Here is a 23,225-nt window from a genome sequence, read left to right as displayed (position 1 = left end):
CGCCCCCCCCCCCCCCGCTGTTTGTGTTCTGTTCACTCCGTCTTATCCCCTTATACAAACCTTGTTCTGCTCAGCTGAATTTCCAATAATAAAAAAAGAAAAAGCACAACACACACAACCACAGAGGGAGTACAGGGTCAAATTCCTCTCTTGCACAGGAAAAAAAAAAAAAATGTTCCAGCATAAAAAAGGTAAAAAGATTCATTCTGCATGACTGTGCATCTGAACAGGAAACGTTTATTCAAAAAAAATAAATAAATAAATGATGTTTGTTATTCTTATATATTAATATTTGTACTGGATTGACAAAAAAAAATTATAATCATCTGAAGATTCTGATTTCCTGTTTTGATGTCAGTTGTCGTACTGATCACTATCATGCTGTCAGGAGGAATTTCAAATCCCCACAGTTGATGTCATGATTCAAAAGCGCCTACATCACAAGAATATAACTACCGGTAATTGACCCATTCACGAAAATATTACAGCCCCTACGGATGTCGAGCGGTGACGCCGTGTAGTTTCTCCGCAGACGGTATTAGCTGAATAGCAAAAGACTTTGGTTGGCAGAGCGGGGTGTGCATGTGAAAGGCGGTTAAATAGACAACCCTTCCCTGCTGTGCGGAGCCTTTCAGCGTGAGAATGACTGAATAAGCTCTGCTTTCATAGGTCAGCGATGCACATGCTGAAGAATCAGCACTCGTGTTTTTCCTGCTGTAAGCACTTTTCCCAATGAAAGCAGATTGGATGACAACGGAGTCTTTTTTTTTTTTTTTTTGCTGGAGGCTCAAGCCTGCGTGTTGTGCTGATACGCCTGTTCCCCCAAAAACACGACATGAAGCCGAGCAAAGAGCTCAATTATACTGTAAAGGGAACGAGAGCTGTCTTAGCTCCATCTTTCAGACAGGGAGGGAAAAAAAGGCTTTTGCCGAGCCTCTGCTCCTGCTTCTTGTCAGTTAGTCGAACATCACCGCGGACGGGCAAAGCTACCAGCCCACAGCGATTCAACTGCCCGGATCGGTTAGATCATTGGCACCACACGGAAGCTGTTCTGTGACACTTCTGACAGCTGCCGCTAACTGGCACGAGCATCTGTCGTTTGGAGCTGCTTTAATTAAGATTTCAAGCAAAGTATTTGGAAATCAAACTCCTGCCCAGGGTTCTGGCTGCTGATCTAAGGACATGACAATTAATTTACTTTGACGTTTGAACAGATTGGACGGGGGCGAACATCTGCTTTGAGGTTGAGTTGAAAACAGTTTTTTTTCCCGTCGGACATTTTGTTAATGACACGACCCGGAGGGCTCAAGTGCTCTCTTTTCGTCAAGGAAACAGCGATTCCACACTATCTGAACATCAATAAGGTGCTGCTGGGTGGGTTGGGGGGTGTGGGGGGGGGGGTGAGAAAGAGATTTATCGTTCAGGTTACTTGTGCCCGAAAATTGCCATGTGACTGTCACCCAACAGATTCCAAGGCTGTCACAAATGACGACGGTGTCAGTCTATAAATCAAAAAGCTCACTGACATTGGTTTCAAAGGATTATGTTATCAAATTAATGTGGCTGACGGGAAATGTAGACTCCACCTATGTGAGGATGTGTTTAAACCAGCAAACACATGCTGTGTGTTTGACAAACGCCACAAACTGAATAAAGAAATGCAAAGTGAAAATTTGTGAATGAATGTGACAAGCTCAAGTCATGAGTTGATGGTGTGCAAGTTAGAATAATTAATGGACAGTCTGTCTGTGTATAGGTATTGGGATACCTAATTCTCTATCAGCTCATTGACCATATGAATTCAACAGTTTAGATAATTGCATATACAGTATATGTATATTACATAGGGCATGCCCCATACGGTGGTCGACTGATTAGCACGTCCGCCTTCCTTTGTTGAGTTTGCATGTTCTCCCTGTGCCTGCGTGGGTTTTCTCCGGTTTCCTCCCACATTCCAAAGACAGGCATGTCAAGTTAATAGAACACTCTAAATTGTCCCTTGGTGTGAGTGTGAGCACGAATGGTTGTTTGTCTATGTGTGCCTTGCGATTGGCTGGCAACCGGTTCAGGGTATACACTGAGCGGAGACAGCTGCGATAGGCTCCAGCACGCCCGCGACCCTCGTGAGTATAAACGGATTAGAAAATCGATGGATGGATGGATGGGTGGATGTATATTGTGTATAGTGACGCGCATACTAAACATGAAAAGCTAACAAGCTAACATTTACTTTCTCGGGAGAAAGAGCCTATATCTCAATGTTCCCGTTTTTAATTTGCCCACTGAACAGCAACCTGACCTCAAGCTGATCAGTACTGCCAAATTTTTGCTCAAAACACCTTTTTTTGTGAAGAAAAAACAAAAACAACAACAAAAAAAACTTTCCAATGACACCAGTAGGCTAACACAGTTCATGTTCTGCTGTTTCGCCATGTTCACTTATTTTTAACTGATTTAAACACTGGCAGCAGAGAGCTTGTTCCCTATGACACCAACTCCGGACTGAAGGAAATGGTGGCAGCAAGGCCAGTCAGACGACACACCCACTTCCCCCCTCCGGGCCTTTTTCTGATTTTATATGAAGCATTCCAGAGTGTTAGTCAGGCCTGGTGTGTTTACACAGCGCTGGGTGCTTTGCCCTCAGCTCAGGCTTGTTTGAGCCAATGCTGAAGCTTCAGCGCCGATTCGGCTAATAGGGTCGAACAGTAGGAACAGATAGAGTACCAGACTCCTAAAGCCCCCCGAGGGCCTTTATGCTCGGCACTATAGCTCAATCGCAGTGGTTCCGACTTGGCTTAAGACAAAGGTACAACAGCATTGATGTGATATGCTTCGTTTGTGTTGAACGTATAGTCACAGAAGTGGATGCGTGCAAAGAGTGGTAACATCCTGAATTACTGTTGTGCTCATGTTTTAGAGGTAGGATTTAGGAAGGAGGCGGGAGCAAACAAACAAGAGCTTTCCTGCGGGTATTAAATGGCACTCGCTCCGATCGGCACAAACGCAAGTTCAGTCATAAGCAGAGTTTTCCTCTCTGCGCAAAAAGCCAGGCTGCTTAGTGTCGACAGTAAGCTAATGCCCAGCCTTCTTCGCTTTCTCTTCCACTCGCCGTTACACTGCTCTGTCATTTTCTCCTTTTTTTTTTTTTTTTAGTTCATTTAAAGGGCAGTTTATTTTCCATTTGCAGGGGGAAAATTAATCTTTCTCTGCTGTATGGCGGTGGCAGGTCTCGAACCTGGAGGAGGTCTATTACCTCTCCTGCCAAGAAGACTCCCCTCCAGGTTGAATTGCACTAATACCTTCTTTATAGCCAATCTGGACCAAGTATATTTTACAATAGGTTAAAGCCTTTGCAAGAAACTGTATCATTATACAATATTCAGGAAATTCTAATTGGGCTTTGAGGACTAAAAAATGGGCGCTAGCGCAGGGGAGGGCAAACCGAGCATTGACATTATCAAGTGTCCTGTGATCTTTGTTGCAATAGATTAACCCGATCACCCAACCCCACCCGAAAAAACAGTTTGCAATGCACAACAATGCACTGATTTTCAATCCATGTGTAATTAAATTGGAAGTTGAAAATGTGCTATATAATTATTAAAACATGACATATTTTACATACGCATTTTAACCTTTTATTTAAACCTCAGCTATAAATGACCTGGCCCATCTCTCTGTTTTGAAAATGGAACTGTGGCGCTAGAGCAAAAAAAAAAAAAGTTTGACAAACCCTGTGCCAGTTCACGGGGCAAAGATAAAACATGAAAGTCTATAATATATGTATGAGATGTAGTGCTGGCTTTGTCAGTTCCCAGCAGAAAAGAAAGTGGAGCTGCATAAAAATGACAAAGACTTTGGATTTTGCTCGAGTGGGCCTCAAAGGAACAACAAAGTTTGCTTAATTTTAAAGAGTCAAAATTATGAGAAGTAATAACCACCCAAGTCAAAAATGCGCAAGTTCCGAGCAACGTGGGCATGCACATCCGACATTTAGTAAACAAGCAGTTGAAGGAATACAGCCAACAGGACACTATTTGTCCATGGCTGTTTTGCTTTTTATCATCGGCACACGCTACACTTAATACGAGTGTTAATCATTGCGCTGCCTAGATTTTGACCCAGTTGTACCATAACAATGGTCACACAGTCAGTCGGTGATGATTAACATGCTGTATGGAGCGCGCACAAAATTGCACATGCACCCTGCCAGTGTACAGGAACAAACAATAACAAAACATTTTTATTAATTTATTGCCTCTAAATAGTTTTGCTTAATGCACAAAAACCACAATGAAATCTAAGTCATGAGTCCTGATGATCCTAAGTAATTATTGGTAACGAACGACAAATATCACCTACTATAGTATGACTAACATTATTGCACAAGAATAATTAGTATAAAAAGACTGATCATTTACGGGGATGTACGAACAAAAAGCATTCTATCTTGTGCAGCCTCTAGAATTCAACTTCACCTGGAACTACCTGCTCTGAAAGTCACGGTCAGAGATTTCATAAATACGGTACCAAGAAAACTCCCTCAAAGTAATGTGATTGGATTCCCATTTTTACCGACTAAAGCTTTGGTATGACATGTCGTTCCACTTACAGGTGCTGCATACTTGCTCTGTATCCCTGACAAATGTGATAAACGCAGTCACACAAATCCAAGCTGCACAACTTCCTTATGCAGATTAATTTTATAATCGCTGTATAAGGGTGGAAAAAAAAAAACATCAAATGTCACATTTTTTTTATTCAATCGGCGTAAGATATAATACGACTGGCAATAATAAATAATTTTGCCAAGCACTTTTTTGACATTTAACGTTTACAATCATCCTGTTTGTAACACAAACATTGAAAAGGGACATTTAAAAAAGGAGAGGGAAACAAGTAACTGTACCGTTTCTTTGTGAGGCAGGAGCTCCTTCCGGATCCTGAAGAAGTTTTTGCCGAACTGTCTCAGCCCTTTAATGAAGCGTTTCTGCAAATATAATAGACAGAGACCTTGTTCGTATTTGCGATTCAGCAAAACTGCAAGAAGCATTGTTTTCATTTCACACAAGTGCGGTTCAAGAGTTCTGATGCGTATCTAAAACCTGCGTGGGCAATTTAAAGTGCATTGCAAACATAGACATGTCAGAGCAAAAGAGAGGAAATGACAAGTAGGGCAAAAGAGACATCGGGATTACGTGGGGGGGGGGCAGATGTAACACAAGAGACACATGGGGAGGACATGTTGATCACAAAAGTGAAGTTGAAAGGCTACACCAAAACTTCCCCCTCAAAACATACACGACACAAGGGCACTTTTGATATATTTCCATTTCGTTATTTGAGAAAGACTAACAAACCTTGACAAAAATTGAAAGATCGCAGAATGATGACAGACGGTGACACTTTATCTGCTTTGACCATGACTGGAAAGCGAATGTCAGCTCAATGAGAAATAATGAAAAATGGAACTAACCTAAACACATCTCTGCTCCTCAAAGAGGGACAGACTACAAAGCCATAAAAAGCAGAAGCTGAAAACATTCATAACCAGTGAAGCAGACAACCACCAGATTGACTTTCTTGTTCCAGAGGCGAGCCCCCGTCCGTTTTCACCAAGTAACTCCAGCTAAAAGCAGGCAAAAGTCCTGGTGGATAAGCAAAAGCCTCTAACACCCAGCCGCGGGAAAAAGAAGGAATCAAGGAGTAAGTCCACAATGTCTCCGATGGTACAATGCTATTTTTCCTCTTGTTTTTTTTTTTTTTTTTTACAAGCAAGAAATAGCTTGTCACCCTCGCTCTTCCACTACAAAGGGGAAGGCTTTACATGTGATCTTTCTGCAAGAGAGCCTCTGGTTTGCAGCAGGAGGGAAAACCTGGAGCGGACCTTTGTACTCCCCATTTGTGTCGGGGAACAGCCCTCGTTCTAACATGTTCATGTTTCACAATTCAAGTCTTTCACACAAATACCCGGGCTAATATCTGCTAGTAGATGCTGTGAGTTTACTTGAGGTTGAAACACAGACATAAACAAAAAAACCAAGCAACAATCCGGAGCAGCCCGAGACTGACGCGACTGGCTGATATGTGATGTGTGGAGAGAGGTCTCGGACATGGAAGAAGGAGGCGAGAGAGGGGAAAAACCAGACACGGAGTATTTCCCAAACCTTAGGAGTTCATTTTCCATGGCGCATACTTAAGTTATGTAACCAACACTCTGTTTACCCGATGCAGTGGGGAACAAAAGCCATATTTACAAGACACAAAACCAGCTACCAAAAAAAAAAAAAAAAAAAAACAACTCACTTTTTAGAAGAGAATGACGTAATTGCAGGAAAAAGGGGGGAAATGACTGAGTTCAATGTGTTCATTTCAGTTCAGGCAAACAAGGAGTGTTTAAAAAAACAAAACGGCACCCCCCACCACCCCCCCAAATTAAAGAAAGCATGTTGCAGGACTGAGGTGGAGGTTGATTTGCACCAATCAGACGGTGTAGTGTCTGATTAACCAGCAGATGGAGCCGTCTGCAACCGACGCAATTCAGGCCAGCCTTGACTGCCTCCAACCACACCTGAGGCTTCCAACAAAGTAGCGCCATAAAACAAGCAACTCATGACATTTGCCCATGGAGGAGGTCAAATAATGACAAAACAATTACTTGACGATGAGAATTTCAAGGCTTTTAAACATGTGTGGACAAAACTGGCGAACCAAGCATATTGGCTGAGGAATGGAGATTTTGCCAATATTTAGATCCCCTCTCCGCAATGCACGGTCGTGTAATGCCTACTTCTGTAGCCGTGAGGTTCAGTTCAATTTCTATGTCTGTCCTAATTATGTCACTTTAATTATGTTCCCAACGTATAATTTACACCGTCTGTCATGCCCCCGCCCTCTTTCTTCCGTTTTCTTTCTCTTGCTAACTCCCTCCTCCCTCTCTACATGTCGGCTCCAGTTTAAGACTCCATTTCAGCTCACTGCTCTCCAAGCCCAGCTAATAAATCATCCACCAATCTGCTCCCTGAATCACTCTGCCCCTGCTCCTATTGCTCCAGCCCTCCGTTGCTGGGCAACAACAGTGCCAGAGGAGTGGTTTGGAGGCGCTGGGAGAGTGAGTGAGAGGAAGAAGTGGGGCGGAGGGGGGGACGGGGGTTAAGGCTGGGAGTGCTACCAAATGGCCAGCCGCTGTGCAGAAACAGGCCTCTCTGTCGGGAGTGTGTTGCAGAGAGCTGCCGCTTTTAGCCCGCCCCAAGTTTCCCTTCTCCATTGTGGGTGGAGAGGGGACATTGAAAAAAAAACTCAATAGGTCTTTGTTGCCTGTGAGCACTTCCTGCTTTATAGTTCATTGCTGGAAGTTGTAAAACTGGCTTTGATAATGTGTAAATAAGCAGCAGTAAGAAATATCAGCATTGACAGCTTGCGCATGCTATACCATTTCGACACTAGTCCAAGGCAGACCTCGGTCAACAAAAGCCCTTTCACGCAATATGGAGCCATTACAGCTGACTTGCTAAAAGCCATCTTTTCAGAGCGGGCCGTGAACACGCATGAGGAGCCAGGGGGCGATGGTGGATTGCCACCCAAAACCAAGAAGCACTGCTATTTGAAATAATCATCAATCATTATATGTAATAATAGAAGGATTGCCTGATATATGACAAGGACATCTCAGCATGACCACAATTGTACCCTTTCGCCAAATAACTATCTTTTAGTAGTTTAAGATATTTCAGACGGAGTTTTCACAATTAACATAACTTGTCTGATTTATGTGGCTCAGTGTGGTTAGTGTTGGGGCGATACCAAATTTTAGACATAAATACAAAGCACCTTGATACCAGTACTTAAACGAAAAATGCATTCCCAAGTTTTACCAAGACATTTTGCAGGAGAACTTAAGGCCATTTGACAACAAATTGAAACTCAACCGAAGATGGGTGATGCAACAGGACAATGACCTAAAGCGCAGAAAGAAATCAACAGCATGGCTTCAAGGGAGGAAAATGCGCCTTCTGGAGTGGGCCAGTCAGAGTCCTGAACTCAACCCGACGGAGATGCCGTGGCATGACCTCAAGTGAGTGATTCACATCAAACATGCCAAGAACATTGCTGAACTGAAACAGTTTTGTTCAAAGGAATTGGTCCAAAATTCCTCCTGACCGTTGTGCAGGTCTGATCTGCAACTACTGGAAGCGTTTGGTTAAGGTTATTGCTGCCAAAGGAGGGTCAACCAGTTATTAAATCCAAGGGTTCACTTACTTTTCCACCATGAACGTGAATGTTTACAGGGTGTGTTCAATAAAAATAATAATGTTGGTGTGGCATTAGTTCAAGCAGACTGTGTTTGTTGTTGTGACTTAGATGAAGATCAAAACACATTCTACGACCAATTTATGCAGAAATCCCGGGAATTCCAAAGGCTTCACATACTTTTTTTTTTCTTGCAACTGCAAATAAGACCGAAGAGAAAGAAAGAAGAGGCTCAAGGGCGCACGCGTCGTATGAAGCACGGCTCGTGGCTACCTTAGAGCAAGCCAACCCCGCAGTTGCTGGGCTATTGTCTCCCTCCCACCTGGATGATGTTGGGAGCTAGCTGGGGTCATCCATCAGCTGAAGACACAGGCGGAGATAAGCCGTGGCACAGCGCAGCTGGCTGGGGAATATGGACCTACAGCCCCACCGCAGTCATACATCTCCGACACGACGACAGACTGCAAAACCGTTGCTCGTGCTGTTTGTTTAGATGGCACCGCCTGTTATTCCGTTTGCAAACGCAAAATAATTAGTGTGATGGCAAAACAAAGGCCATTAAAAAAAAAAAAAAACATTTAGCGTTGTTTTTAGAAGTTGAGCTATCATTTTAAAGTAATTAAGTGCACGGAAGATTTTGCTGGAAGACCCTGCACAATAAATGTATGGAACAATATGTAAACGAGGCATATTCTACTGAACACAAGCCATCGTTATTCTTTTTACTTTTCTAATAGGGACAATTAATGCCATTGAGATTTGACGAAACACAATTTGCTATTTGCAAAGCCTGCGATTTGACTGGTTATTGAGAGTGGAAGGGAGGCGAGGAGTTCCGAGCAGGGAGAGACAGCGACGCTGTAATTAATGCCTGCTAGGCTAATGCGTGTAATTTTCGGTGAGTTCTCCATCTCACAAGAGCTTGAGGCGAGTAACTAACATCTTTGATCTTCTTTGTCCTTGCGAATTAAAAAAAAAAAAAAAAAATCACTGTGTGTTGTGTTATGTGTTTTTTTTTTGTGCAGTTTCGGCTGACTTTGTAGGTTGGGGTGCATGTGAGCAAGTGTGTGAGCCACCATGGCTGTCTGGTGTGGGCCACCCATGTGGAAAAAAAGGGTTATGTTCGATTTGCGTGCCTCTGGTGTTTGAGCACAAACAAAGACACGATAATGTGTGACCTACTTGATCGGTGACAACTAAAAACGCATTGTCCAGTCAAATAATTTGAAGATGACAGTGCCGGGCAAAACCAGATATTAAGAGAATAAAGTCTGTCGTATGCGGACAAACGGCGTGTTGTCCGATTTCATCAATTGAATAAATACAACCAAAGAGATACGAAAGGATGTTACTCCTTATTTAATCAATGAAATGCCATCGAGTTGTAATTCTTGTTGGTGTGTTTTTGAAATGAAACATTACGTCATAGACAGGTCAAGGTTAAAATAGATTTGGAAAATGTTCTTCGTTTTAGCATCAGGTGTATTTTTTTAAATTTATTTTGTGAATATCTTTTCCGCAAGATTTTTAAAAAAGCAAGTACTGTGCAGTACAGAGATAACAATATTTTTAAAACATTAAAAAAAAAAAGTTTTTTGACAAAGAAAATATTTGTGGCTTGAATTACTGCTAGTTTTTTGAAGAAGTAAAATGTTTTCAAATGAGCCAAAAGAAGAGAGTACCTGTTACCTCGCTTCGCGTTTCGGGCTGAGTTAAGTGACAAAAGCAGGAAAGCCATTTCAAATACACAAGCTATTTAACAATTTCACGCACCCTGTAACCCGCTAACATGATAAGCTGTCGACTGTAGTAACTGCTGTCCCTGAAAGGGTATACAGTACAGTGAAACTCCTTTACAACGAAACCTACATGGGCGAAAATACCCCCTAGTGTGAAAACATTTTCATGCATGAAAGCCATTCCCACTTTTCTACTCCCCTTACAACGAAAAGTCCCCCTGTTCCGTTATACGAAATCTTTTTCTCTGCTCTTGCCTCACAATGAGATTCACTACAACGAAAACAAGCCTTCCGCAAAAGTCTAATCCAACCTCAGCCTGCCACAGCGACCTATACTGCTTCGTTCGGAAACGGCAACAGCAACCACCACACTGGTTTACACCTGCGCAGTAGTACAGGAAGTACAGTATTTGTTTCAGATGCAGCACGAACGTTGCATTGCTAAAATGGCGACAAAACGGACCTTTGCATACCAAGGAGTTGAGAAAAGAAAAGCTTTAACGCTTGAAGACAGGATAAAGGTCATAAGAATGAAAGATGGAGGAAGCAAAATAAAAGACATTATGCATGAAATTGATGTAAGTGAAAGTAAATGCTGATCGTCAATTTCACAATTTCTTTCCCTTTTTGTCTTTCTACGCTGGCTATATGAAGTGTCAAATTAGTGTATGCTCATACTTATGCACTATTGGATTAAAAATAAAAAGTACACATATATGTTTTTGTGTGTGTTCGTGTTTACATCTGAGATAAAATTTGCTACAGTGAAAAGTCCCCTGTTGTGAAAAATTTCTTGCTGCAAACATGATTTCGTTGTAGAGGCGTTTCACTGTATTTAACTTTTACTTCAGATAAATACTGGGATAACATCAATCTAACTCTACCTCTGCTGACATATATTCTGCGCAGGAATTGTGGCCAGATATACAAATCTGAAGAGTTTAGTGAAGGTCCAGGATTTTGTATCAGCAGCTGCCACCTAAGAGATGTGTGAGGTCAAGGCAAGTCAAAGTGGAGGAGGGGAGGCTGACAAGTGACCTTGAAGACAGGCCACTGCTATCATTCCGGTGACACCGGCTGTCAGTAGTAATTCACATCATAAGTACAGCCGAGGGTGAGGAGAAAGAGCAGGCAGGGATAATGACGCTCAACCTGGAGGAGAAGAGATGTAAAAGGAAGGCAAGGCGGACGATAAATAAATAAAGAGAGAGGCCCGGCTCGCTTTCTGTGAGCTGGGCCGACTGACACAAGTCCCTCGAGGCCATGAAGCTGAAAAGGCACAACTGGTGAACAGATCACTGGGACCTACTGGATATTCAACTCCCCCAGGTTGGGCAAGTGCTGCACAAATAGCCTCCGCACGACACACTCCAGACACAACAACTGAAGGTGATGATCAGCTTCAGGATCATCAACATGCATGTTTGTTATGTCACCTTTCCATAGCAGTTTCACGTGGTAACAAGAACGCAAAACCGGTGCAACAAAAGCATGGCTGACTTAACTACCAGCTGACAGCTTTTTGGTTTTTTTTAATCTGTCCATCACATCACCACTTGCACAGCATCTGAGCCGCTCGACTCAAAACTGAACAAAAGGGGGCCAAGCTTCAGGATTACCGGTAACATCACGTGGAAAACCAGAGAAAAGAGGAGGAAGAAGACACCACGGAAAGAATGAGGTCAATGTACTTCGCTTGAATAACAAAGAAAGGTGTGACTATTTAGTTGTTGCGGCACAGCGCTCTTTGCCCTCCTATTCGCCCCTTTTTCCGATTCCATTTCTTGAACAGCTGTGTCAAAATGCACATCTCAATTCAAATGGCAGATAGGATTACCAGCGCTCAGCCGATACCATTTCCAGCCTTCTCCCCCTAAAGATTTATTCTGTGGGTGATAAACCGGATGCAGCTGCTTTGAGGGTGGGTCGAGTTGGAAAGTGTTTTCCCTGATGTCTTTTGAGACGCCGGCCCATGAGCACTGCTTCAACTGGCTCTCAACAGCACCCTCCACAGGCATGAACTAGTCTTTGTCAGCTGTTGAACATGTAACGTCACAATAATGCGCAGCAAGGAGAATAACCTCACCAGATACTCAAGCATCCCTTTTCATAAATCTCTTTTCGCATTGCGCGCACGTGTTGTATATGCATGTGCCTTCAAATGGACGCTGCGGTTTTTCTTACCACTTCATCCTCAGACCAGCACTTCTCTATCAACTTTGGTACCGGCTTCTTCACCAGCCGCTGGAGAGCTTTGCCGGCATCGTAGCTGCTCTCATGAAGCTGCAGGAAAAAGAAAATTACAATCAAAAACAAGGAAATTAAAAACACGACACCTGCAAATAATTATACAGTATTGAAATTGAACTTGAACGCAAACCTTTTGAACTTTAAACAGGAAAGCAGCACATTCCTTAAAAACAAAATCTAGAACGGGCATGTTGAACTCGCTTTTGCGGCAAAAATTCAGAACACACTTTGGATCATGGGCCAGTGTAAACTTTTTTTTTTTTTTTTTTAAATAAATGTAAGTTGAAATAAACAGGATATGATATTATTCCCAAATAAATCAATTTAAACTTCCAATAACTTATGTTGCCCTGCAAAAAAACAAAAAACAACCCCCCTCCCAAAAAAAAAAACTGAAAAGAAAAAAAATGAAAAGAAATTCAACAATAATTAGATGTCAAAATTTGTCAATTTCTTTGCTCTTATGCTATTTCGTCAGAGCTGGATAATTGCATTCTTTTCTTGGCAACAAGTTCGTTTACGTCTGGGATAAAGTGAGTTTCATCACAGAGAAATTGTGCTACCAGTGAGACAGTGTTCAAGATGTACAAGTCACATGTCGACGGAGGCAATGGAATGATCGTTCAGTAAGGCAACTGCTGCGATGCGTTATGAGATTTGAGGTTTGAGTGTTATCACTGCTTCACCACATGTCATTAAAAAAAAAAAAAAAAAAAAAAAAAGCTATTGTGGCGTGAGAGAATCGAAAGAGACGTTTCCCAACATGCTGTAGTCGCAATTCTCATGTTTGACTTTTTTCGTGCCTCTTTACATTGCTGTTGTGTACAGACAATATATTTGTGGTTTAATTTATAGCTGGGTAGAATTAGCTACAATCTTAGTCCAATTAACGACACTGTGGTCAGTTGCATCATTTGGAACTACGTGTCTATGTTTGTGTCAAATATCGATTCGGTGTGGCTGAGATCAACAAAGTTGCCATTAGCCTCTTTTTATGCTCACTACATCGGACAGTTACACTCTTGTTACCAAACGCTTCCGCAGGCCGGATGCAATTGCATGCTGGGCCAGGAGTTTGACACATATGACAATGAGAATATTTGCTGAAATCTATACTTGAAATGTCTTTCTAGAACTATACTCTTCATTCTTTGTTTTTGATCACATATGCTCCCGTGTGTAACATCAAAAAAACTATGCAGCGTGCTTTTATTGTGCAAAGTGCAACATTTTAAGCCCTTGGGGTACCGTTTTCTCCTGCTATATTCCCTTTCTTCGGCAATATAAGTCTCAGTGAAAGCATTCTTCTCATCTGTTTTTGCGTGTGTATTTTATTGAGGAGATACATTATCACAGACGACAAAATATATTTCAAAGGATGGACAATGATCAGATACCTCAGCTTGAGGATGAAAGGAAAAGGCGCGACGGCGAACAACACAGAGACAAAGGCAGTCGCAACGCAGCTTTGAGCCTGGTGTCACATTAAATTGGCTGAAAAATAGACATTATTGAGTCCGAGGAAAAAAATAAAATAAGTACTACTCATTGGAATTGCAAATCCATAGAGGTAGGTTGACAGACAATGACCAGCCAGCTCTGTTAATGTCCTGGTTTATAGAGTTGGAATACAAATGCCCTGTTTATGGCCCCCCCCCCCCCATCTCCTCCATAGCATTTTATATCTCTGTATTCAAATTCGGTGTGACAGCCACATCTCTCATTACATCTGATGTATTAAGAAGCCCCCGAGGGAGAGTTTACTACAGGAAGGTACTCTGCTAGCTCAGGGGCCGTATCATTGCCTGTCACTGAAGCGATGCAGTAATGAGCGGACTCCCGGTGATTCAAACATTATGATGGTGTTTTTTTTGACTACGTTCAGCCCAGTGTTAAGAATTATGGTATGGTATTGCCCTTACAGTGTTGAGTGCGTTTAATGTAGTGTCATCTCGAGAGGCTGCTAGACATCCATCCTCTGTTGAGCCTCCGTCACACATCCCTGCAAAGGCGGCCATGCTCCTGTGGATGCAGCACATAGTCAACATGAATGACCGCTGGTCTCCTGCTTCAAGCGTTTAACAATATCGATTGGACGGCAACGATGTCGTGTCTCATGGGCATCCTCCGAAACACCAAGTGTTTTACTCCATTTGATGTTTATTTGTGTCATTTTATTTGCTAATCGCTCACTCGTGTGTAAAGCAATCCTAATTCCTGTCTACATTCTTGTGACCAATAAGAGAACACAGAAATGTATTGAGACAAGTGATAGACCACTATTGTGCATTTTGGTGCATATCAGCATCGACCATTTTTTATTCTTATTTTTTTAACAATCCAATGCCCAGTAAGCGAGCAATTAAAAATTGGATTATTTTGAGACGTTAAAACTCTCTGTGGGCACCACACACTGGTGACCTGTTGGCCAGTTGGTGTTTTGAGGATGGACTTTTTTGTTTCTCAACTTAAAATAAAGATAGTAATAATGGAAAGATTCAAATTTTAATGAAATTGACATTTTGTAAAACTTAATTTAGTGTGGAAAACGTATTTGTTAAAATTTCCATTTAACTTTATCAGAAATGCTGCTTAGGCTGCAAGCTCCCTGCACTTTTTGGTTCCATTTTCAAACAAAGATGTCTATTTTCCAGGACTGACAAAAAAAAACAAAAAAAAAAACATGTTGATAATTTTCAAAAGCTGGTTAATAAACCTGTCCTTAAATGCATTTAAACGGAGTGAAGTCTTGCGCGTTTGTGTTCCTCAAAATTTTGACATTATTGTCACTCTTACCACAAATGGTTAGTGGTCTCCTTCAATATTACTAATCAATATCGGCCCTGAATGAAGCATAGCGGTCTATCACGAACGGAGACAATTTGATACAGTACTTGGTAGTTTTACTGCCAATGAGTGAACAAGGCGAAACACAACATTGTTTATAAATTCATAGAAATTATTTTGGTTGCAGTTGTTCACATATTGTAATGTGTAAAAAGTCGAGTTGCTGAGTGTGTAGTTTTTTGTGTATACAAATAAAATTGGCTTCATTGCTTTCGGTGCATATATTTGACATTCTTTACATTTTAATGCAAATATTGTAATAATTTTGTTCATGACAGTTGTGTTACGATATTTTCATACTCTTCCTTTCATACACATAGAATGAAAATAAACATTGCATGTCATTACTGTTGTTTTTCTGGAAAACATATCTGACATAAAACTAAATGTAACCAATTCGAATTTGAAAAATGTATTAGGCAGTGGCGCAATTCAAATTGATTTGTGTGTAACACAAACAAATGTTGCTTTTCCATTATATAAACAAACACACTTGGGTGACACTGAAGAATGTGACTCGGGCTCACCTTGCGGCTCTGAGGTACATGAGAAGGTCACAGTCGTTGACCCCCGGCATCCAGACCAGCTCCTCATTCTCCGTTATGGCCTGTCCACCAGAGGAGGGGAAAGGCTGCAGCTCTGGAAGTTTAGCCTAAATAGGTCCGGGGGAGAAGGAGTAGGACAGATGGTGTCACACTACAAATAGCACGCAGGCTTGATGAAAATATCAGCTTTCCAACCCGTCAGCAACGTTCACTCTCTCAGTAGTGGCGGGGATGCACGAGAGGGCAGGCACAGTGATACGTAGCTGCGTCAACGCAATTGCACTTTATTTAGCATGTGGTTCCGTGCGCTACGCTTCCGCAGATCTTAATAACTGCACTTCGGTGTGGCAGATGACGGTATACAGTATATTATTGGGTTAACGTCGAACGAAAACCCTACCTACCCCCAATACTTTCATGTTGACAGATTGTGTTAAATGATAAAATCACCAAAGGCTCATAACGATTCAAACCTCGGCCAAATTTTGAGTTATAGTGATATGTGTTTGTTGTGCTCTGGATGGAAATGACAAGAACCCCCACCCCCAAGATTTTAAGATATATTTCTGATATTTTTTTTTACAAATTTTCAAATACGTTCAGATTCACAATTTTGAGGAACCTGATCCCTTTGCACAATTCAAGGATCCTGTTAATTTTAAGCGTCACCTGAGCAAGACCATTCCATTTAAGTTTGGAAAAATTTGATGAGCCTCAATTGAGATACATTTCATTTTAGACACAGACATTTTGTAAAAACATAAAAAATAAATACATCCTAATTAAAAAACAAAAAACAAAATGCAAATCCAATTTTGTCTACTGTAGGATTTTGGACTTAACTTCTTTTGCGAAATGTCCTAAGGAGTTGACAGGGACAAATGAATTAAATTAAAAAAGTCTATATTGCATAATTATCTGTGATTTATCAACATGGACAAGTGTTTTTACAGGCTCGTTAATGCAGGAAAAAATGAGCCGCAAGGGAAAAAAATCTATTCCATTCATTCAAAGGGAAGAGTTTGCATATGCTGCAAAGAAACTCTTTGTTTTGAGTACTTTCCAATTATTAACATTTTATCAATGAATGTATGAAAGCATCGCATCTCAAAAGCCATGCCACGTGCAAAACCAAGTACCAGGCACTTTTTTCGAAAACGTGATGAGATGAAGCATTCACCGTCTCCCATTCAGTCCTATGGTACACCAATATACTTGTGGGCCAATGTGTGCTCTTGTGTTTGAACGTTGGTCACATTAGTAGGACTTAGAGAGTCTTTTTTTTTTTTTTTTTTTTTGTATTTTATTGAATTGATGTGCAATCGTACCATCGCTCAAGTGACAGGCTGCTAGGACGTTATGAGAACAGGAGATGGTTAAGAAGAAAATACGAAGGACAAATGTTTCCAAAGTAAAATAAAACATTCAACAACCGAGCCATTTTCTAATGGAAAGGTCGGATATACAATTTGGAAGAGTGCGATGACTTACTTGGTGACTGGGGCCCACCCGGATTTCCCCCTGAGTGCTGTTTAGCCGCCTGAGGAGACAAAAGGCCAGATTTAAACCAACAGTATCGACTTGGAAGCCTTTCAAAAGTTAGCTGAAAGAAAGCGGCATGCATTGTACTTGATGAATTAGGCGGTGCTTCCAATGTGAAACTCAAACAACTCTTAAATGCGCCGACACAATGAGTAGGACACCAGTACATTTGCAGGCGCGCTATTGTGAATGCATCCATAAAACGGAATCCTCTAAAAGAAAAGGAGGGGCTGGGAGGGGGGCTTCTACAAGGGCCTCTGCAACGGCTGCTGGTACAAATGTCGGTAGCCATAGCAACTGCACTTTAATAACAGCGTTCCGAATCTCCAGCTGCAGTGGATTAAAGAAAATGACAAGCTGTTCCTTTTGAAAAGCCTTTCCCCTTTGGTTGCCTAGGTAACAGCGCTGATTTTCATAGAGCCATGCGCAGGGCAGCCCAGAATGTGTCAGTGTGATTTGCACCCTGAGAAGCTCGCACTCCATCATCGGGAGGTGGCTGAAACACGAGAGGCCCGCCAGTCTCAGACTGTGAGAGAGGTTCTTATTTGATCCAATGTTCTCTGCAGCAGCCATGCTGTTCCTCGCAGGAACAAAGAGGACATAGTGGGTCGAACCTATAGCGAGACACGTTTGCAGCAGCTCGGGAGTATTCCTTTTACAGGAAGTTCAAAATTGGCGGCTGCTGCTGCTGCTCGGCATGTCCCCCAAAATTTTTCAAAATGCTATTGTTATGACAGACGAGCCCTTCAGTGACTTCAGTAACCTAGAATAATGATCATTGAATAAATCACGCTGATGTCACAAAGGACAGCGGAGTTTGCATCATGATTGAAGAGCATTTAAATCATCCTCTCGGCTGTCCTCATGAGTCACAACAATTTCATTCATGGCATCACTGTCTTTAAAGGGTAAAATTTAAGTCAAGGTACACAAATCAACCATGCTCAAAATTAAAACTACGAACTACTTTTGCTGAGACAAGGTTTTATCATAGCAACATGGCTCAACAGTGTGAGCGAACATGTTCACACTGTCACTGACAGTATTAACTCTACAGCGTGCTGAACTGCTACAGGCACAATCCCAAAAAATGAGCAGCTAGCCGGGTCCGTGCTGAGTGTGTGCCTGTTAAGATGACTGCATTCAAGTCCTCGATTCTGAGTGCAGACAACCAGATGGAACGCTAAGAGCAGAAAATGGAGTACAGAAGAACTGCTTCTACGTGCAGGCAAATCACCTGGTAAACTCTTCAAAATATCTTTTTAAGATCTAATACAATATGTGTACAGTAAAGGCCAGCCACGCGTGAGGGACAGGGACCATGCCCTGCCTTAAAGAGAAAAAGGAAAAAAAGGGGCCTAAATGACATGTTGCTTTTTTTTTATTTTTAAATAACTGACTATATTAATAGTTTAAGCCTTAAATACACCACAAACTATGACCTCAAAACACTTCAGCATTTTAAAAGTCATATTCCCCTCATTTAAATAGCTTACCACTCAGGTGTCAAAGTCAAAGCCCGGGGGCCAGATCTGGCCCGCCACCTCATTTTATGTGGCCCGCGAAAGCAAATCAAGCATGTCATGTTCCATGATTCTTGCTGAAGTCTGAACCAACATTTCAAATTGTCATATGTAACCCACAATGACAGTCGTTATTCTTGACTTCTGATTTTAAAACTAGTTATTCATCAATTTGTTGTGCGCTGTGTATGTAACATGTGGAGGGGATTGAACATTTATATGATTTCCCCAAATTCATAACGGCACTCCAAGGGAAACTGTAACTACAATATGGCCCGCGACAAAAATGAGTTTGACACCCCTGGCTTACCAGTTATTCTATTTTGAGAAATTCGCTTGAAGTGTGCATGGAAAAGAGCCAAAATAATACACGTGTGCTGAAGACGCTAACAAACTTCCGCAAACAACATCAGGCTAAACTTAGCTCTTCCCTGACATATGAACAGTTTAGTCACTCAGCCAGAGATGCATCATTTCAACATACTTACTTAACACCCATTACTACTTTCCTATTAGGCAGTGATTTGGTGGCATGCTATGGCATTTTAGGGCATAATGGGCACAAAAAAATGGGAATATGTGAGTTTCTCAGCAAACAGGTGAGAATTGGTTCCAGAGGGAACAAAAGGGGTGAAATCAGGAATAGTAAACCACATATACATGTGGGCTTCACTGTATTTTCTGTCCAGCATGGAATTAGGCAGTTTGGATTAGTACTGCTTTAATTGAGGTACACCTCCTGCACATGCTTGAATTTTATCATTAATTCATGCATTATTATATTTTAATTGAATGTTGACAACTTTACAGGTCACATTATGTGACACACAAACGGGTTACATGATTTAAATAAGCTAAGTAGGGAACCAATTGCATTTGTTCAAATGCACGGCATTGAGCCGCTCTATCCAATAAACTGCGGATATGCAACAAGCCCAGCTGCTAATGACAAGCGTTTCAAATCCAAACTTTGTGTGTGCTTGCAATCAGCCTCAGCACCGCCCCCTTTATCAATTTCAACCAATAGCGGCGCGAGCGTGTGGCACACTGACATAATTGCCGCGCAGTAAAAACAAGAGAGGAGCCAATTCGGCGGCATTCAAATGTTTTTTGCCCGGCGCCGCGCGTGGCTGTGTCTGTGTCAAGCTTTGTGTGCAGCCCACTGAGCGCCATGTCATATCCGATTGTAAACAGGAGCTGCAAAATGGAGCCACTCTCGCTTCCCCAGTGGAATGTTCTACCGTCGCGCAAACGCATGCACGCTAGCGTGGACATCAACCACGTAATTCCAGATGTAAGTCTACGGCATCGCGAGCTCGAACGCACAATGACAGCGAAACAAGCGGACGACAGATAAGAGACCTTAGCGCGCGCGGCTGCTGAGGAAAACCTACCTCCGCGGGCTGAACAAGTCGTCCATGTCGGACATGGATCCTTCTTTTGCGTGTGACACTGCGTGTGTGCGACGCTCCCCCCCCGGCTCTCACCTATCTGTGCGTGGGTGCTCAAAATGGAGCGGCGCGCACTGAGTTTGTGCCGTGACCTCAGCAGCCCGAGAGCGCACGCACGGCGCCTGCCAGCTCGCCTCGCTGTTTACGGGGACGTCACTGAGCATGTGCCGCGACCCCGCAGCGGCGGACGGCCAACCAGAGGCGCAGACACACGCACGCACGAGACGGAAATCGGTGCCCCCTCTCCACCCACGACCCACCCCCCTGTGTGTATGCGCCATCATAAACACGGGTGCAATTGCGAGGCTGCCGAAGCGCCGCTCGGAATACCAAGCATGTGGAGCAGAGGAAGAGAAGGGTGGGGAGAGGTGTGAAGCGGAAGAGGAATGAACAGAGCTAGGGGAGAGGGTGCCGTCAATTGGCAACCCTCCGACGACCGTCGGTGCAACACGTGACAAGCCCCAACGAGTGAATGGTACCGGACTGACTGGAATCACGACTGCTGACGCCTTTGCATTAGCTGCAAGGAGGCATTGTCGCACATGATCCAGCAGATGGGGCCATTATTATCTACCGTGGAACCCCTGTTCACGAACAATACGGTTCAAACAGTTTTTGTAACAGTCACAACATTCATGTAGAATGCTCAGTTGTGGGGCGACCGTGGGACAGAGGTAGAGTGGGTCGTCCAGTCACCAGGGGGTCAACTGTTCGAATCCCGCTCTGTCCAACAGAGTCACGTGTCCTCGCGCAAGACACTTCACCCACCTTGCCTCCAATGGCACTCACACTGGCACACGGCTGGGTGTGAATGTCGGAGGGGCTGTAGGCGCACACTGGCAGCCACGCTTCGGTCAGCCTGCCCGGGTGCAGCTGTGGCTGCATTCCGAGTTGACTGCCACCAGTGTGTGAACATGTGGGTGCATTAAAAATGGAGTCTTTGTGAGTGCTTTGAGTGTTTTATAAATCTGGTGCATCATTATTGTTATTATTTTTATTTTTATTATTGTTGTGCTTTCTCTAAGACAGCGGAAAAAAGATTTGCTCTGTTCGTAACATACTACTCTTTGATTTTTGCTGGCAATTAGGCTTCAGCATGGCTCCCAAGAAAGTAAATTTAAATAATTAACAATCAATAAGATAAAACAACAACAAACAAATCCACTGTGTATTTTTATATACCTTTACAAGCAGCACCAACACCGTAACATCGGGACCACCACTTTAATATGGTCACTATGGTAACACAAGAGACACTACAGAAAAAAATGATACGAGCAAAGAGGTATTTTGTGTATATGACAATAAAAGTGAAGCCACATTTTCATACAACTATATTAGCATCATTATCCCTCAATGCGCCAACATAAGGCAAGGCAGAACAAATATAATTATCATGAAAATATATAACTCACCATAATGCTCAAGCGCCAATCTCTACGAATTGTGAAGAGTGTGGGTTTAATATTAGTGTTATGCAGTCGACAATTACCATACAGCATCTTGAAGTGCATAGGAGAATCTGGTCACGTTTCTAAATAAAATATTTTTAAAATTTGGACAACACAAATGTTTAGTAGAGTTATGGAACTACAATGTAAATTAGTAAAGCTTCAACTCTGGTTTAAGCACATTTTTCAAGCATGCGGATTAATAGGGAAAAGAAAAGCTCCTCACCTGGTCTCTGGGTTATATCCAAGGATATAGAAAAAGGAGTCAATGCGGGCTTTGAACTCCCTGGCAGCAAAAATGTCGGAGAAATGTGAAATGTTGCATTTCCCCCTGTGGAAGAGCAGACAAACATGATCAGACACCGTTGCAGGGAGAGGGACCAAGCCTGCCCCAAAATAGTGAAAATCCAAATAGAGTTAACGGCCATTTAAATGCATTGGGAAATACATACATACACACATAGATAGATAAAAAGATAGTAAATGGCATGCATGAATATATAGCTGATCCACACCACACATATAAACTGTATTTTCCGCACTACAAGGCGCACCTAAAAGCACTCAATTTTCTCAAAAGCCGACAGTGCACCTCATAATCCGATGCACCTTCTCTTTGGATTAATAATAAGTATTTTAAATGTTCTGGACAGCATTTTGTTTCAGCTGCAGTGGTTGTGAACGCTCTTTATTAAAAAAAAAAAAAAAAATTATTGAACACGTCTGCTCAAAATGGAACGCAACACGAGGAAGTGTCACTTCCTCGTCTACCTGAGGAAGCATCACTTCCTCGTGTAAGGAAGGCGAGAGGAGTCAAGTGGCGCATTCAAGTGCGCTCAGTTTGGTCGAGAACCGATTTGCAGTCGTAATCCGAGGCATAAAAAACTTGACATTTTTGGTCGAAAACCGATTTGGTCGAGAACAGGGACATTCGAAAACCGAGGTTTGACTGTATATAAAGCTGTATTGTATTGTGTTCCCTTTAGCATAGCTCCATCTAGTGGATGAATAACGGAACCACAGCCATTTTAGCTTCTATGCGCCTTATAATGCAGTACGCCCTACATATGAAAAGTTTTAAAATAGGCCATTCGTTGAAGCTGCACCTTATACTCAGAAGTGCCTTAGAGTGCGGGAAAATACGGTACAAAAACTATATAGAAAAAAATCCAAAACATTCTTTAAAGCCCACTGCTAAAAATTTAATATGTTTTTTCCAATGAAAAACAGCAGGAAAAGGGGAGGAAACCCCCCCTCCCCGCCCAAATATGTTCAGATATTCAAAAATATTTTTAGGGGCGGGGGATACTAATGCAGCGTGTTATACCGGAGACAAATTCCTTGTGTGTTCTACATATTTGGCCAATAAAGATGATTCTGATTCTGATATGTGAATATGTGAATACTGTATTCTCAAACATGCGGGAGATCCACAGTGTTTTAAAGCTTCTGACTAGTACAAAGTCGATGTCTTAATTAGACATTCCTGGGATGTACATTTATAAAACCAAAGTAAATTACTTTACAGTGGAACACCATGCTCAGACTGGCCAAAATGTGTGCAATGACGTCTCCCTTTTCCCACTCCTAACTTGGCCCTACTTGTACTGCGACACCGCACTGTTTG

The 23,225-nt window shown here is 42.3% G+C and overlaps 1 protein-coding gene across 7 annotated transcripts in view; it reads right to left on the bottom strand.

Moving 5' to 3' along the window:
* rerea (arginine-glutamic acid dipeptide (RE) repeats a) overlaps positions 1 to 23,225 on the bottom strand; it is a 148,262-nt gene that overhangs the window by 11,816 nt on the left and 113,221 nt on the right. For 5 of the 7 annotated variants that reach the window (XM_019863014.1, XM_019863015.1, XM_019863013.1 and 2 more), the window contains 6 exons: positions 21,825 to 21,929; positions 17,123 to 17,171; positions 15,614 to 15,738; positions 14,162 to 14,261; positions 12,174 to 12,272; positions 4,910 to 4,990 (listed from right to left, as the gene is read on the bottom strand). In XM_019863014.1, the coding sequence (XP_019718573.1) occupies positions 4,910 to 4,990; positions 12,174 to 12,272; positions 14,162 to 14,261; positions 15,614 to 15,738; positions 17,123 to 17,171; positions 21,825 to 21,929 (559 nt within the window). Of the gene's footprint in view, positions 1 to 4,909; positions 4,991 to 12,173; positions 12,273 to 14,161; positions 14,262 to 15,613; positions 15,739 to 17,122; positions 17,172 to 20,090; positions 21,092 to 21,824; positions 21,930 to 23,225 lie in introns of those variants that run through there. The other 2 variants (XM_019863019.1, XM_019863018.1) reach the window with 2 other exon arrangements.

Source organism: Hippocampus comes, unplaced genomic scaffold, assembly GCF_001891065.2.
Source record: "Hippocampus comes isolate QL1 unplaced genomic scaffold, H_comes_QL1_v1.1 scaffold1, whole genome shotgun sequence".
In the NCBI taxonomy this organism is placed as follows: Eukaryota; Metazoa; Chordata; class Actinopteri; order Syngnathiformes; family Syngnathidae; genus Hippocampus; species Hippocampus comes.
This window is presented reverse-complemented; position numbering and strand designations above follow the sequence as displayed.